This window comes from Ceratotherium simum, chromosome 3 (genome assembly GCF_057802395.1).
Source record: "Ceratotherium simum simum isolate JZ-2026a chromosome 3, ASM5780239v1, whole genome shotgun sequence".
In the NCBI taxonomy this organism is placed as follows: domain Eukaryota; kingdom Metazoa; phylum Chordata; class Mammalia; order Perissodactyla; family Rhinocerotidae; genus Ceratotherium; species Ceratotherium simum.
Window position 1 is genome coordinate 63,581,417 of NC_141902.1, and position 17,699 is coordinate 63,599,115.

Genomic DNA, 17,699 nt, shown 5'->3' on the forward strand with positions numbered 1-17,699 from the left:
GAGTTAATAAGTTGTGGTAGATTCATACAATAACTTGTATACAGTGCAAATGGATAAACTACCATTTTATCTGTTTATTAACAAATAAATAACTTTATTATTTACTAACAAATTTATTAACAAATATTTGTTGATAGTTAATAAATGTTAATAATGTTAACCATAGCTATTAACAACAACATGGACAGCTTTCAAAAACAATGCTGACGACTTAAAAAATGTTGAATAAAATAATATCAGTTACAGAAGTATACATGGAGTTCAATATCATTCATACAAAAGCCCAAATATGTACATAACAATATATAGTTTAAGGAGATAAACTCGCGCTCTCTCTCTCTCTCTCTAGATATATATATACACATATACACATGTTAATAATACACATTGTTAAAAACAAGACAACAGAGTCGTTTATGCTAAGTCCCAAGTCACCAAACTGAGACTTAATTACAATTTTGGCTCTCCCAGAAATGGAATGTTGAACCAGTCGATCGGGAATCGCGTGATCAGCATTAGTGAGGTCATCTGCCTGATAGACCCCTGCCCTCCCCTAAAGGGAGGTAAGCCTGCAATAACCAACCTGCTTTTTTCCTAGTATAACTTTCTCGTTCCCGCTCTCTTCTGCCTGTAAAATCTTTCATTTTATACAGCTCCTCAGAGCTCCTTTCTATCTACTAATTTGGATGCTGCCTGATTCGAATCACTTTTTGCTCAAATTAACTCATAGACTTTTCAATATGCCTCAGTTTATCTTTTAACAGTTCATAGGTATATACACACAAAATTCAGAATCTAGTTACTTTGGTGGGGAAAAGGAGTGTAGGGGACTTCAAAGTATTGATAATGGTCTATTAAGTGAGGTAATGGGTTCATGGGTATTTTTCTATTTTTATACTTTATGCTAAATACAAACATACATCCATATAAATATCTATGTATATGTAAATATATGCTAAATATATATACACATATCTTTTTTGTATATTTGAGACATTTTATATTAAAAATTTTAAATCAAGAAAAATGGGCAAAAGATATAGACAGCTCACAGAAAATAAAATGTAAATGGCTCTTAAATACATGAAAAGAAACTCAATCTCATTTATAATTTAAAACATGAAAATTAAACCACACTGAAATCTAAAATCTACCCATCACGTCAACAAAGACCAAAACTGTGAGGACGCTCTGTGTTGCTGTGGACGGAGGGAAACGGGCACGCTCCTGAATTGTCACCGGGAGTGATATTGGCTCAGCTTTCCTGGAAGGCAATTTGGCAAAATCCGTCAAAACCACAAATGCATAGTCCCCTTGACCCAACTATTTCATTTCTAGGTATTTGCCTTACAGTTGAACTCCCAGGGCTGCAAATGATTTTATGTACAATATATTCACTGCCATATTGATTTTAACAGCAAGAGATTAGAAACATTCTGAAGGTCCATTAATGGGGTTCTACTTAAATAAATTCCGGAACATCAACAGAAGGAAGTGCTATGCAGCCATTTAAATGCATGAGCCAGTTCTCCAGGTACTGATAAGGAAAGCTCTCCAGGATACATTGTTATGTAAAAGGGGGCCAGGTGGTGTAGTATGCTCCTGTTTATATGAAAATATGTGCATGAGTGCATTATCTACGCCATGTATACATATGCATGTATGCTTGTCCATGCATAGAATCTATATTGAAGGCTTCACATGGAAACATTGTTTGCCTCTGGCGGGAAGGAGAGGGAGGGAGACTTACTTTCTTGTATATCTTGCTGGTATATCACACCCCGTATCAGACACATCAGATCCTTTCTGCCCTACCTGTCTTGTGTTCCAGCCTCAACCAGCGACCAGTTCTGTGCAGGCACCAGCCCATTTCAGAGGCGCCCCCTCGCCTCCTGCTCGAGCTGCTGCTTCTTGCCCCAACCCCCGGGGGGACATCCCTGTTGACAGTGCCCCCACAGGACCACACTTAGTGCCCACGCATGCCCAACCCAGATGTGGAGGAGAATTAACAAATTTGAGGAGCAAATCTTCGACCAGTTGGAGACAGGACCTGATGAATAATTTCTTCCCCCTTGTCCCTGAAATAGTTTAATATGACTTCTCAGGGAGGGTCCCTTGGCATCCAACCTCAGGCGCACTCGGCTGCAGCCAGCTCAGTAATGCCTCATCATCTAGGCTCTGCTCGGCCCCCAACTCTCTCCCAGGACTGCATTTCCTAACAACATAAGAGCACAGAAGCCCTCTGCCCCAGGCTCTGCTTTCTGGGGGCCTGGGCAAAGGCAAGCCCTTTTGTTCCTCTGGATTTTGTCCCATGTGATGTACCATACGTAGATACGTGTCTAAGTGCTAAGATGCCCTCTGAGTCTCCAAGAGGGGGCTAGATAGAGTATATATATGTTTTCTACTCTGACTTGCCTCTGGACCCCCTTTTCAGGGAACACCTGTTAATTTGCTGGCCTTCCCCGGGGACACAGTTGGCAAACCAGACATGCCCCCTGCTGCTTCGAGTTCTACCCTCTGGGGCCACCCTGGACAAGCCTCTCCTCTACCCATGACACCCCCTTGTAAACAGCAGGCCCCACGCATATCCCTTATTCTTCCCCCTTTTTCCAGTGAAGGACCTACAGCTTCTTTAACAAGGTCATTGACAGGCTCCCCCAGACCCTTCACCAGCTCAGCCATTCCCCTCTCAATAGTCTTCAAACCTCAACATGCTTTTCAACCTGTGACACCTAGAAATACACGAATCTCAGTCAGTGGCAGAAGAGCCCTGAGGAGAGTGAGGCTGCCTCTGCCCGGGCCGTCCGTGTAAGCAGTGAGGCTTCCCTGTTTCGTGGCTGTATCACGCTGCAGGCTTCTATTGATCTCGTGGTCAACAGACCACCCCCCCCCCCCAGGTCTTTTACACAAGACCCACTGCGAGCCAGCCTCCCACATCCTGTACTTAGGCAATCGATTTTTCTGCACCCAAAATGCAAGGCGCAACACTCATGCCTGTTATGCTCCATCCTGCTGGAATCAGCCGCTGGCCCTGGCCGACCAGGATCCTTGAATCCTAAATTGGTCGGCACAGCACAGGGAGGTAGAGAACTTTGCCCTTAGGCTGTCTTTGCCACCAAACAACTGTGTGACTTTGATCAAGCTCTGTCTCTTCTTAGAGTGAGACTCTGAAACACCGGGGTATCACTCTCCCTCCCAGCTTGGTGAGAGGCCTGCTTCCAGGGTCTGCATCCACCCAGCTGCTGGTAGACGCATGCTGATGAATTCAGGGCCAAGGAGAGACCTTGAAGGCAGGCCACCAGCGACCTCCCTCTAGGTGGAAATGGAATCATCCATCAAACCATTGGGTTAGGTTTGCTCAATGAGCTATGAAACCACTAACTGATTTATGATCCAGCCTACGTTTGGGTCCATCTCCTGTTTCCTCATCTACCTTTTCTCCTCCATTGGCTCCTGCGTGTGAAAACACCTAGCACAGTGTCTGGCCTGAAGTCTAAGCAGGGTATGTGTTTGTTTTTTCTTCCATCTCAACCTTGCTGTGACTATGGTCTCTGCTTCATATCTCTGGCTTTCTTTTATCCCCGATAACCATGACATTCCATTGCTTTGAGAAATGGGCGTGGGCTTGGTGGCAACCATGTTTCTCCAGCTGACCACCAGGGATGGGCTGCGTGGTCCCCAGGGGCCGACCTCGGGAAAACTCCATATTAACTCCCGTGAACCTGGAACAAGGAAAAACATCACTGACCTAGCTCTGCCTTAGTCTTGGGCTAGGAAGTGGGTTTTCTCTCCACTCTCTGTGTTTCTAAATCCTAACCCCATTTGAAAGACCATTCTGAGCACCTCAGGAAACTTTTCTTCCAAGGGCACATGGAACACAGATCCAGGACTGATAAACTTTTTATAAAATAAAAATAAAATGGAAATTTATCCTCCAATATATTTATCTAATAGGTGAACAAATAATACTAATATGACTAAAGAAAAAGATAAAAACACTAGTCCTGATCTCTGAAAGGGACAAAATTCTCTGACTGGGTTATTGGAAAGAATTAAATACGATAACTGATGTGGTCCCTCCTTCACATTATAGGTATTTAATCTTTAGCTTTTCTTTTGTATGTCAGAGATATTGGTGCCAGTTATTCTGGTGTTAGAGCTGGTGGGGTCTTAAAGATACGCAAATTAGTCCTCTTTTTACTCTGAGACCCAGGGACGGGAGAAGGAGACAGGGCTAGTGGCAGAACCACTTGTTAGCTGTGGTTCTCCTTCCAGGAGATTGCACATCCGTAAGGTGATAATACCAGCTAACACGCACTGAGTACTTACCACATTCTGTCACTTAATTCTCACAACAACCTTATGAGATTGTTTCACAATAATTATGAAAAATTATCATTTTTCCAATGTTGCAGATGAGGAAATAGAGACACAGAGAGGTTAAGAGACTTGCTCAAGGTCACACAGCTAGAAATGGCAGGGCAAGGCTTCGAACCCAGCAGGCTGGGCTCGGAGGCTGTGCTGCATTCACCATGGGTACCGTCACCTCTTTCACAGTCTCCGAGGCTGCAACCTGTCGGGACCGGGGGGCCGAAACAATGATGAGAGAGAGCAGCTGTCCCCTTGCTTCTCCTCTTGCCCCTGCAAGTTACTCTCCACAGAGCTGCTGGTACTGTCCTGGTCAACTATTAGTCGGTCAATGGGTCAATGCCACTCCTCTGCTCGCCTCCCCCAAAGGCTCCCATCACTCAGGAATCAAAGCCACACATTCCTTCCTCCTGACCCACAGGAGGCCTGGCTGGTCTCTCCTAGCTCCTGCTCTCTCCTCTCCAGCCTCACAGGCTTTCTTGCTATTCCTTAAACCCACCAAGTTCGATGGCTACTCAGAAACCACACGCCTGCTGTTCCTTCGGCCTGGAATGCCCTTCCTTTTGAGTTTCATTCAGGTCTCTGCACAAATGCCACGTCCTCAGAAAGACTTTCCAAGAGCTAGCCGTCTAATGCTTCCTCTCCCTCCCCCACTGCACCCTCACCCAGTCCCCCCTCTGTCTCTTCAGGGCACTTCTCACCGCCTGACACTGATTTGCATGGCCTATTCCTTCCTCTTTATTGTTGTCTCTGCGCTAGAAGGTGGAGGGCCTGAGCGCATCACTGCATCTCTAACGCCTAGCACGGCGCCTGCACACAGCAGGCGTGCGATCCGCAGCCGTCGACAGAAAGCCTAGTGGAATTGCCAGCTGCTCCGGACGCTCAGGCCCCCCTCCCTGTGGGTGAACAGGATCAGAGTGGGCGGGCGGCAGCGGCCATCCTGCAGTTGGTTGTGCGAAACAACAGCCCCCAAGGTCCTCCTGTGTGTGGTGAGTCCTGGAGAGCAGGCGGGGGAAAGCTGGGTTTCGAGGTATGCAGGTGGTCAGGTCAGCCTGAGGACTCCGTCATCCAAGTACAAAGGGCAGACGGGGGACAGAACTAGCTTTGACCTAAGGCCGGGGGCCAGGACTGGAGGAGCACCTTTGCAGGGCTAACCAGGCTCAAAGCAGCATCATTTGCAAAGGTCCCTTCCTTGGGGGCCCAGGGTGGGTAGCCAGGGCTAAAAGCATAGACTCCAGGCAGGATGACCTTGGGCAGCCTGCTTCCCTTTGCTGAACTGGCCTCCTCCTCCACTTGGATGAGACCGTGGCTGTGAAGCACCTAGTGCGAGATATGGCAGGCCCAGAGGCTCATCAGATGCTCATTCCTTGGTTCCTCAGCCCTGGGGTCCCCTCTCTCTTTCCTCCCTCCCCCTTCCACTCAAATACCTTTGTAGGTATTTGTCATCTCTCTTTCTTTCAGGGTCAGCTCTCGAGGCTTCCAGGCTGGCACATGTATCCATGAGGCCAGAAGAGACCCCACCCCTCACACAAATCTACAGGTACTTCAGTCAGGGTCTTCTGGGGTCAGTGCCTGATACCCCGCCCCACTTTGCTCCTCAGCTCAAGGAGCTGCTTGAACATGCACTGTGGGCACCTTGATGCCACACAGGGTGGGATGAAGGGAGCCAAGAGTACTTCTCTTTGTTTAATTTAGGTAAAATTCACAGAACATACTATTAACCATTTTAAAGCGTGCAAATCAGTGGCATTTAGTGCATTCACGATGTTGTGCAACCATCACCTCTATCTACTTCCAGAACATTTTCATCAGCCCCAAAGGAAACCCCACACCTGTTAAGCAGTCACTCCCCATTCCCTCTCCCCCCAGCCCCTGGCAAGCACTGATTTGCTTTCTGTCTTTACGGATTTGCCTATTCTGGACATTTCATTTAGATGGAATCATACAAGATGTGACCTTTTGTGTCTGGCTTCTTAGCATAAGACGCATAACATAGCATAAGTTTTCAAGGTTCATCCATGTTGTGGCATGTGTCAGCACTTCATTCCTTCTTTATGGCTGAATAATATTCCCCAGCAGCACTTCTCAATTAAAATGGAAGTCAGGAGCCCATTCCACCTTTGAACAGGACTTTCTCTGGAGCTGGGCAGGTGGCTGCAGGCACATGTGGAAGGAATTCCAAGAGGGAAGTGAGAGAGAGGAAGGGGGGGGGATGGGGGAAGGAAGGAGGGAGGAAGACCACATCTGAACCAGGATGAATCCAGGTGGCTCAAGCAGATGCAGCTTCCAAGCCAAGAGGACGCTCAAGTGTCAGGAAAGAGCAGATGCCAGAGTTAGGTGGTCCTGGCTGGGCATAGGGCCTCCGAAATCACACGTCTTGTCCTGTACTTCCCCATTCACTCTTTTTTTCTCACAACTTTCCTTTCTTCTTTCACACGTGTTCTTGGGCAAGGCTGGCACGCCTGCAGGCCTGTGAAGACGATGGAAGTCCCCTCATCCTCCAACTCTGCCCCCAACCTTTGGAGAGGCCTTCCTCCTTCCCTCTGCTGGGGGAGGATTGGGGCAGATCAGGGTCATTACAGGAGCTGACTAGACGGTGGCCCCCCTACCAAGATAACAGAGAAGACTGTGCCCCCACTACTCAGCTGCTGGCCAGGGCTTTGGGCCCACACTCTGGATTCAGGGGACAGGCAGGGGCAGGTGGCCCCCTGCATTGGGCCAGGAGGTGGGAGTGGAGGTGCAGCCTCCTTCACCGCAGGACAGCCTCCCCTGGGAGGGTTCCAGTCAATACAGAGACCCTTGTTCTCCCTGGAGCTCAAAGAGCCACTTCTCCACACCTGGGGCTTCGCTGATGTCAAGCCAGGGAGCCAGACCAACAGAAATATTGACTCATGTCAAGTTCAAAGGCTTTTGATGTCCCAGGTTTGTTTTAGTTTGGTGGTTTGGGGAATTATAGATTCCCTTCCAGTTCAAACCAGTTTGCTAAGGGTCTTTCATCCCCTCCCTGTTCTGTTTTGAACATAGGTTTAGTAAGTGGCTCACAAGAGAAATTCATATTTGCATTTGGAAGGATCAACAAACATGTGCAGTTAGTTCTGGTCTGGGTTGAGGCTTTGGTTCAGAGAGGGGACAAAGCCCACTGTTCACAGAGCAGGGGAAGGACACAGACGCCACAGCCTGTGCCCTGCCACCCGGTGGCCCTGGCTGTGGGTCCGGGCCCAACCTGTGCTGCAGTTAGACCTGGAGCCTTGGCCCTCAAACCCCAGTGAGTCTCTGGAGGGCAACACTGTTTGATTGATTTTGAAACCCTGACAGTAAAATGGTTAATAAAAACCTGATAGTTCTGTACAGAGGTGCTTTCCACACTGCGCGGCCCCTGCTTAAATGAATGCTATTCATCACGGCTGGGCACAGACGCCCCGAGCACCTCTCACAAGGAGGGGTGTGTAACCTCTGCCAGGCTGCCGCAGGGACCCCCAGCTTCGCCTTTCTCAAAGTGGGGTCCCCAAACCAACCCCAGCATCACTACCTGGGAACATGCTAGAAATGCGAATTCCCCAACTGCCTCCCTACTTGCTGATGCCAAACTCTGGGGGCAGGGCCCAGCTCTTGCTTTAACAAGCCCTCCAGGGATTCTGATGCGTGCCCTAGTCTGAAAACCTCTGCTCTACAAAGTGCCTTCCACACTCCAGTCTTCAGACACCCTGAGTTTTCAAACCTTGTATTTCCTCTCTGTCAAAACATACTTCACAAATTCAGATAACACTAAGGCTGAAAGATTCATCCTATGTGGACAGGGGTTTACATGTTAACAGAGGATAAAATACTGAATTTTCTGCACTGGAGATGTCAGCTGACAAGAGGGAGGACCCTTTGTGGGGTGGGGTGGGGTGAGGGAGCACTCTCTGCCCCAACTCCTCCTGCTGGTTCAGAGAATTGGGATGTGAGAGGCAGAAAGGCGTAGAGGTTAGAATTGTGTGGTCTGGAGCCAGAACACCTGGTTTCTGGTTCCAATTCAGCCCTGTGTGACCTTGGGCAAGTCATTTCAGCTCCCTATACTTTTTAGTTCCCTCATCTGGAATAATAATAGGAACTATCACATAAGGTTGTTGTGAGGATATTTAATTAAATATCCTCACAACATACAGTTAATGAATGGACAAGCTCTTAGAACAGGGCCCTGCCCCTCTACCAGGGACCACCAGGGGCGCTCTCAGCCTCTCCCCGTGGCCCAGGGCTTCGTGCCTCTGTAGATGGTCAGTATCCAAGTACTCCTGTCCTTGGAGAAGCAGAAAACCCAAGGCACAGGCTTGAGGATGTGACACGGCTCTGCCACTGCCACTCTCACCCCAAATGGGGTAGCAGATCCTGGGTGTTACTGGTCCCCTGTGGGACCCATGCGGTTACCAAGGATGGTGGCTCCAACGAGCTAGCCTGCTCCAGTTTCTCAGCTCTTTGCAGGAGACGAGAGAGGCGAGGGCAGCGGGCAGCAGAAAGGCAAGAGAGCACATGGAGAGGGAAGAGAGAGGAAAACAGATGGACACAAAGAGACACGTGTCTTTCTCGCGTGAAAGCTGAGAAAGAAAAGAGGATTAGGACTAGAGGAAGAGAGACACACAGAGACAGGGAGAGAGGGAAGAGGAGACAGAATTGGGAAGTCACAAGAAGGCCACTCCTGCCAAGACGTGTCCTTTTCACCTGTCCCTCCGCAGCCTGTGAATTAGCCAGGCTGTGTCTGGGAGCAAAAGCCCAGCCCCTCAGAGTGCCCAGCCTTAGAAAGACGTAGGTGAATGCATTCATTCCACGTCTGGAAACCTGCCGGCGGTCACACCAGCCCAGGGGCCTGACCAGGGAGCTGGGTGGGGCTGCCGACTGCTGCCACACATCCAGAACTTGAGGCTCCGTGAGCCCCCAGCGAGGAAGCTGTGCTGGGTGCTCTGAGCCAAGTCTGGCTTCCCCACCGGGAGCGTGGCTCATCCCTAGTGGAGAAAGTGGGCATCGAGCTGTCTCTCTTTCAGCACCTGCCCCAGCCAGGGCAGCGCCGTCTCCCCTCTCTGCAGCTGGGTGTGGAGAAGGAGCCTGGCGTTTCGCTCTCGCCCCTCTGGGCTCTGTGGGGGGCTTGCGATGCGGGTTCCTGACATCCCTGCCAGTGGCTCTGTGACCCACATGGGTCTGTGAGTGTCACATGTCGGCTCCACTTTAGGTTCTGCTTGCAGTTTGTGGAGCAAGAGGTTGTGTCCTTTGATCAACAGCAAGTCATGAGGAGCATGCCTGGGAGTGCCCAGAATCAGGCCTGGCCAGTGCACACACTTGCCCAGCGTGTGCACATACGAGGTCTCAGCGAGGAGATCCATGGGGGCTGAAAGGCAGCCATGCTCTGCTCACAAACCAAGCACCCTGGAGCAGGCAGCATCCGCCCAGAGGAAGGGACCCTTTTTCTAATTTGCACAAAGGTATCCAATGGGCTAGTGGGACCCTGGATTCCAACGGGACACACAGCCACCATGGATGCTGTGCCAATCTCCTGCAGAGGACCCAGCCCCTGCCCTCTAAGATCCCCACCACTCAGCACGTTACAAAATGCCTATGTATTCTAGACCGGGGTCACGCACTGGCTGAATCCGGCCCACAGCTCAAGTTCTATTTCTTGCACTCAATTCGGATGCCTTCAGGCCCCTCTTGTAGGCCACGGCACCACCTCTCCCTCTGTCCTGCCCACCTGGCCCTGCAGGCCCTGGAGTCTGACTCCCGTCTTGGAGGAACCAGGTGGCCTCAGGCAGGCACACTGGTCTCTGGGAAAATTGTGAGGGACAGAGCATTTGGTCACCCCCAAGCAAGTGTCCACTCAGGCTGGGAATTCCTAGCTCAGCCTGGGGTCCCAGCCTGGGCTGCCCCTGCTCCCTGAGGCAAGGCCTCTGGGGAAAAAGGGTCTGCAGAGAACAGAAGCAGGGGTGGGAACAGGGTGGGGGTTACGAGGAGAAGCCAGGGAGGCCTGATTATCTCCTCCCTGGGGAATGAAACCCAGTGGAGACCAGCAGGAATTTCAGGCTGGAGTCCAGGGCATTCAGATCTCCGGAATCTTTGCCTCCCTCAGTCCCCGCTCCCTGGTTTATTCTCTCTGTCCCTCTGGCCATTTTGCTGTGGAGATTAGCAATACAAGTCCTCAAACACAAAGGCCTGTGTGTTTGTCTTCCCAGATCTGAGCTGAAGGGGGGCAGCTGGGCTCCATTCTGCTTGGCAGGGGTGGATGGCTTTAGTTCAGAAAGAAAGCAGATGACAGCCCCAGAAAAAAAAAAGGGGTCGGTGTGGGGGCCATGGGAGACTGAGGGGAAGTGCTGGGGGCTGTGCACAAAGGGTCTCCACGCCACCGGACCCTGGGATGGGTGGGCCCCTGCAGACACTAGGGACACAGACTGTCCCACCCCAGGTCTTTGCTCACACCGCCCATCAAAACCCAGGGTCAGGGGGCCCATCCTGAGGGCCTTACGCTCCGCTGATGCAGGCAAGCTGTGTGCGGAGGGCTGAGATGGACGAGACGGATGATCTGTCATCCCTTCCCAGCTCACCGCTGCTTCTGCAAACTAGCGCCTCACCCAGCTCACAGATCCTCGTATTTACCAGATTCTCACTGTTACCTGGACCCATGTGTTTCTGTTTGAGTTGTGCTTTTATTGTTGATGTGCATTAGAAAAATAGAATGAATACATCAGACAGTGGTTTATGGATTTATTGCCTAGGATGTGGCAAAGTTAAAAACGTTAGTTGATTTGAGGAAGTATATTAAGTAAATGATAGTTCAGGTGGTATGTAGATTAAGCTAAAAATTGTGGTGGAATGCAAAAGGCTGAAGTTTGGGAAACTCTGTGTTATCCCAGAGAAGGATTGGAGCCCCAAGCTAGACTCTGGGTTGTTCTGACCCTGTCCTGTGCACCACCTGACATGGTCTCAGCCCAGGAGACACGGAAAACCTGGCCTTCAGTGCACACACGGAGGACACGATGTGCCCCAGACTTACCTGGGGCAGAAGAGCTGCTCAGGGCCCCTGGGTTATAGGGCTTCCATCCACGTCTTTCCTCCAGCAGCCGTCACCCTGTGATTCCCCCCGTAAAGGGTACACTGGGAAGCTGGTTTCCTGGAGAGGCACTGCAGTCCTGCTCCCCCGAAAACACAACTGGACACAGCAGAGCTGCAATGAAAAGAGGCTTCAGACATGTGCTTGTTCTAGATGATTTGTTTCTTAGGACGAGGAGGCCCCATAACCAACTGGGGGACCTCTGTGGAGCCCCTTAACCTCTCAGAGGCTCATCCTCCTCCTCCACCAAATGAAGGTCACATTGCTCATTTTGCACTGAATGGGGAATGAGATGGTGCAGGAGATGCTGCGGGGAGTCCACGGTGCCGTGGCGAGGGTCTGACTTCCTGCCTTCCTGCTGCTGCCTGCAGGTCAGCCTCGCTCTCTCCACCTGCCACCCAGAGCTCCCGGGAAAACCCAGAGAAGGGGACAAATGGATGAGGAACCAGCCCCTGCAGCTCTTCTCAGCCAGCTCCGCGCTGTGAAGGTAGGCTGCCCACAGTGCAGTAGCCAGCTTTGTCGAGGAAATTACTTTAACTCAGCATCATTTTTTATGTGCCTGCTCAATAAAATAATTATTGATGGCCTCATCCATTTAAGTCACAATCAAAATAGCAGGCAGGATGGGGCAGCCCTATATTATATCACCAGAGCAAGAACTATTTTCTATCAATTCGCAAATACATTCACATTTAGGTGAAAAATTATGCCATCTAGGATCAAATATATCAAAGGCTGGGAGCCAGAAGGGAGAGGGCCCGAGTCTGAGGGCTTCTTCATTATTTATTACTGAAGCGAAAGAGCCAAACCTCAGCCTGCAAGCCGGCTTCAGTGGAGGGCAGGGAAGCAAGGCCAGTCCCCAGTGGACACCGGTGACACTGGCCCCATCCTGGAGCCAGACGGGCAAAGGGTATTCCCAGGGAAGGAAAACTGAAAGCATGTGCGTTAGACAGGAGATAGGCCCACAATACCCTAGATGTTAGCCATGGGCCAACTATCCAGCAATTATCAGCATCCAAGGTGGTGGGGGGCAGAGCAGAGAGATGGAACCCAAGCCAGAGTAAAGAGAGAGGAGGAGAGGGAGGGAGAAAGGAACCACCACAAACTCTGCTGTGTGCCAGGCACCGTGCTGGGGGCTTGGCATCAACCATCTCACTGAATCCTCCAGTAACCCATGAGGCAGGCAGTAGCATCTCCACAGTCAAGGGTCAAGGTGAGGACAGCAAGCTCAGAGAGGGGAATTCACTCCTCCAAAGGTACACAGCCTGTAAAGGACAGAATTTGACTTTCATATCAGATCTGTCTGAACTCAAGTTGTTTTCTGGAACGGCCTCCTTCAATAACTTATTGATACACGTGTGTTGAGGGGTGCAGAATGGTGATTGTTTGCCTGTTTATTAGGGGGTTTTGTTTCTGTTTTGTAAGGAATGCATCTGGCCAAGGCACTAGCACTGTTTTTTGAGAATTTAAGGGAATTGGGAAGAAACAAAGGAGAATCTCCTCTGTGGGTTGTGGAGGTGACGTGGGCCTGGCTGGGCACGGGCGGTCTGGGGACAGCCCAAGTTTATCCTCAGGACTTTGTTCAGAGCTCCACCCACTTGAGAATGGCCCCAGTGAGGGTGACTTCCCAGTGGGCCTCCTGCCTGCCCACCCCTCACCCCCACCACATCCCCCTGCCCCCAGAGGAAGCCTGCTCCCAGTGCTGGCTTACTGCCTAGTGTGCCTGGGTTCCCTCTCCCCAGGAGGCTGCATTTCAAGCCTGATTTCTAATTCTGGGGCTGGCAAAGAGCATTTCGATGCCTTAGTTGACAGAGGAAAAGCCACCGGCCTCCAAGTTCTGGCATCTGCAGGGACTTGCTCTGTCCCGCTGTGCCCTTGGCTGGGGGCCCGAGGGGCTCTCCTCTAGGCCTCTGCCCTCTATTTTCAGGGGCAGTAGCCTCTTCCCTTCAGGGGCCTGTCAGTCACCCAAAGGCCACTATACCTCCCACGATTGCCCCCTTTCAGGAAAAACGTGTTTGGGGACTTCCTCAGAATCCCAGCCCGTTTGGGCCAAACTCTGGTGTCCTTGAGCCTCCTCTACTGGGCGAGGCCCGGTCTGTGAATGAGCAGTCAGTCCCAGGAGGCCAGGAGTGGTCTTCCCCCAGCAGGCACTACCTCCCAGGGCCCTGGAAGGGAAGACCTGCCCAGCGGCACACAGCTGGTCAGCGGACAAACCAGGGCTGGACCTCAGTCCCTGTGCTCCTAACCCACCAGGGGAGGATGTACTGGTTCCCTCCACCTTCACTGCTGGGGAAGGATCCCAAAAGACAGCCTCACCTGCCCTCAGCTCCCTCAACCCCCACCATTAGCTTACAGAGAAGAGGCCTGGCCCCTACTGAAATTAAAGCAGGAGGGTTGGAGTGGGGAGCAGCAGGGCCCCTCTGCAGTGCAGTAACACTCTCACACACCTATCCAGCGTAGCTGTTTACAGAGCTCTCTCCCACCATCCGCTTGCGCCTTTAGCAGATGAGCAAACGACAGCTCCGTCTGGGAGGAGGGAGGTTAAGGTCTGCAGCCTGGCCGCACAGGTGTAGAGGGACCTGGCAGACAGGCAGCAGCAGCAGGGGGAGGAGCTTTGGAGCCAAGGGTGATGGCTTCCCCATAAATATCCCAAACCCACACAGCTGAATAAAGGTGGGGACGACGCTGGGGCCAAGCCTCTCTGCCTCCAACGCCAGGGCTGCCCTGGCCTTCCAGCTCTGAGTCAGACTCCAATTCCAGAGCTCCAGCCTTCTGAGATGCCCGCAGAGAGGAAAGCCCCGTCCATCCAGGAGGTCCTGACCCCGGCTGCATTCGGAGGGCGCACAGGGAAATAAACAGCTCCCTGAAGTGGGGAGATCCCGAGAGGGCACCAGGAGCAGGATGTAAATACAGCAATTGAACAAACGCCTGTTTACTCAGCATCCTCTGTGCAGCCGGAGCCTGCGGAAAAGGCACTGCTGAAGCACAGAAATCTGGCTGCTGGCAGCTGCCTGGGGCCAAGGTCTTTGGTCCTCCACACACCGCGGGCCTGTGGGGTACGGTGGAGGTGCAGTGCGACTGTGGGGGTGCTCCTCAAACCGCATGGGCCCATGATGGGGAGAGGAATGTGAGTGAGGGGACCTTCCTCTCGAGAAGGGTAAAGGACCCCAGGTGAGCCCCAGACAGCACCCGTCCAGGGACGACCCCCCTCAGATGGGCCCAGGGAGAAGCCACAGAACCAAAGGCAAGTTTGGAAAGGAGGCCAGTCTGCCCAGCGGGGGTCTGTGACCTTTAAGGGAAGGACCCACAGGCAGGGTGGCCCACAGTGGAGAGCGGGATGCAGCAGCAAGGCCCAGCCTAGAGATGGAGGAGGAGGAGGAAGGGAATCTTCCCCCACTGTGTGGCTGCGCCCAGCTGCTGCACCTGCCCGCCAGCTGGGCAAGGATTGGACCCTTCTGAGCCAGGGGACCCCGTGTCCTGCTGGCTGAGGGCGCCTGTGGGGAGGCTTCACTGGAGCCGGGAGTGGCTGGGGCCCGGGTGCATTTGGGGCATCCCCTGGCTCCGGGTGGGACTCACTCTCCCTGTGAACATGTGAGCACGTCCACACACATGCACAGACAGAGGCGTTCATTCAGGAAATATTTATTAAGCACTTTGCACCAGAGCTTGTTCAGGTGTTGGGAATACTGCAGTGAGAAAAAAGCCTGCCCTCATAGAACTCACATTCATGGCAGAAGGGGTGGCAATTAGAAAGGAGACTCTGTCTGGTCATTACTGTGCACTATTTAAATTCAGTCCCACAGGCCACTAATGTCCTGCCTCGCTCTTCTTTCTGCCCAGAACCACTGCAGACACTGCAGAGCTTTGAAGGCCGTGACCAACAGTCCCAGCCCGCCAGTTACCTTTGCCTTTAGCTCTTTTCTTCCCTCTCTTCATCCCCCACTCTGCTCTCTGCTCAGCTGCTCATCACCTCCAGCTCTCTCCCAGACCTCTCTCTCCCTCGGCAGTGGAGGCTGACCGTGGGGACACTGGACGGGAGGAGCCAGCTGACCTTCAGGGCTCACACCTGTCCTGGGCTCTCAGGGAGAAAGTCTGCCCATTGCAGCCAAGCTGACCGGTGGGCTCTGAGGGCTGGGATAGGAGTGTGAGCTGGCCCCCCTGTGAAGTCAGCCAGGTGGGCTTCCTGTGTCCCTAGACATCCCCGGACCCTCCTTATTATAACAGCCTCCATTTAGTGAGTGCTTCTTCCAGGCCAGTCTGGAAGCCGTTACAAGCATCACCTCGTTTAATCCTCCCAAGAACCAGGGGCAGTAGGTACCGTCTCCATAACCTCCTTTACCTGGCGAGTTCACAGAGCACGAGGGCGCTTCCCAAGGTCACAGAACAGGAAAGTTGCAAGGTCAAGACTGGAAGCCAGCTCTGCCTGACCCCCAAGCTCATGCTGCTGACCCGTCTCTGCTGCTTCCCCCCACCTCTCCTCTGTGGGACCTTCTTTTGTCCTTGAGTGGTGACCAATTAAAACCCACTAAATTTGTCACCCAGAGGTATTTGCGTTTCATAGTCTTCAAATAACTGAATATCTCTCTAGACCTAGATAACGTACCTGTAACGGTGGAATTTCAGGCGGACAGGGGAAGCAGATAATTTTCAATGGGAATGGGGCCTCTGGGGAGGCCCAACCACCCCACACAGGAGGCTGCCTCCTCTGCTCTCCTATATAGCCGCCCCCCTCCCCTCCAAGTTAAGCAATCAGATCCCTCTGTGCCTTGTTCACTGTTGGCCTCGCATGGCTCCAAGGCGAATGTTCCAGACCTGTTAATTATCACAGGCTAATTAGGGATGGGGAAATCCAGGCGCAGGTAAAATCAGCGCCCTCCCCCTCCTGTCCCCTCATCCCCTCCGGTCTCCCTGAGATCCTGGGATGTGCTGCGTCTCCCTGTCATCTTCATCCTGCGGCTCCCCCCAGACCCCGCCCCCGGCCAGTGCCAGGACGCCCAGAGGAGAGCTGAGCCGTGCGGGGGCCTGCCCAAGCTGCTGCAGTGGTGTCGAAATTCCCATCAAAAGCCTCCTGCCACCCACCCCAGAGTCTGAGACACCTTAACGAGCCACAGCCTTGTTCCTCACCCCTAAAGCTCAAACTGCCTGGCACCCGTCCCGCCTCCCCACTTAGGCTGTAGAAAACGCTGGATACCATAAGGTCCTTAACCAGGCATCCTAGAATGGGCCGCTTAACTCCAGGACCCCTGAGGTAGTTGGCAAAATTCTTTATACCTGTACATATCCGCCTTTACCTGGGAAGACTCCACAGCTTACACGAGATCCTCGAAGAGCTCTGGGACCCGGCCCAAAGGGGTGACAATCTCTGGATAAGGAGTCTCTGAGACCACCCCCTACAACACTTTCCAAAGAACGTAAGCATCCAGCTCCTCTAACCCTTGTGAGTATGCGGAGAGGTGGCTATAACTTAGTGGTTGGGGCGCCAGCCTGCAATCAAACTGCCTGAGTTTCATCCCAGCGCTGCTACTTGCTATGTCACCTCAGTTTCCCTATCAGAAAAATGGGATCACAACGGTCTCTAACACACAGAGTTGTCGTGTGGATTAAAGTAAAAGAGGTGCACCAAGCTAAGTACTCTACACGACTCCTGGCCCAGAGTAAGTGCTCAAAAAATGTTCACTACCATTTATCACCCCATTTAGGAAAGGAAACTGGAACTCAGCGAGGCTAAGTCACACATAGCATAGCTCCAGCTGGGAGCCCTCCCTGGAACAGAGACTGGGATGGAATTCTGAGAATACCCTGGATCCAGCAGCAGCTGGAGGATCGTGTGACAGAGGTGGGCTGTCCGGGTTGGGTCGGCCCAGAGAACAGAGACGCCTGCTGAGGGGCTGGGGCAGAGGAGGAAGAGCTCAGGCCTTGCTTGGCTCAGGAGCTCGGGAGAGCTGAGTTCTAGTTCTGGCCCCCTCCATGGGGTGGGCAAGCTCCCTCCCCTCCCAGGACTCCTGTTTCTCATCTATAAGATGAGGTGGGGGCAGGACCAATCCAGGGCTTTTATCCCATACAAAGAGAACAGACAGGTGAGGCTCAAAAGTCCCAGGCTCCACGCAGGGACTTGCTGAGAGTCAGACACGTCCGAGATGGAAGGGGTTGCCCTGGGGACGCCGGGAAGCAGCCAGACCTAGGAGCAGTTGGGCAGAAGCTGGATGACCATCTGCCCAGGAGGCCTCCAGCACCACTAGGAATTTGATCGAGTCCCTGA

The 17,699-nt window shown here is 52.2% G+C and overlaps 1 protein-coding gene across 1 annotated transcript; it reads left to right on the forward strand.

Annotated features, from left to right (window-relative positions):
- Positions 1-7,752: 7,752 nt before the first annotated feature.
- LOC147917593 (uncharacterized) lies at positions 7,753-16,531 on the forward strand. The gene is made up of 4 exons (XM_087429077.1): positions 7,753-7,810; positions 11,812-12,092; positions 15,448-15,557; positions 16,354-16,531. The coding sequence occupies exons 1-4, from the start codon at positions 7,753-7,755 to the stop codon at positions 16,529-16,531; spliced, it is 627 nt and encodes a 208-aa protein (XP_087285203.1).
- Positions 16,532-17,699: the final 1,168 nt, after the last annotated feature.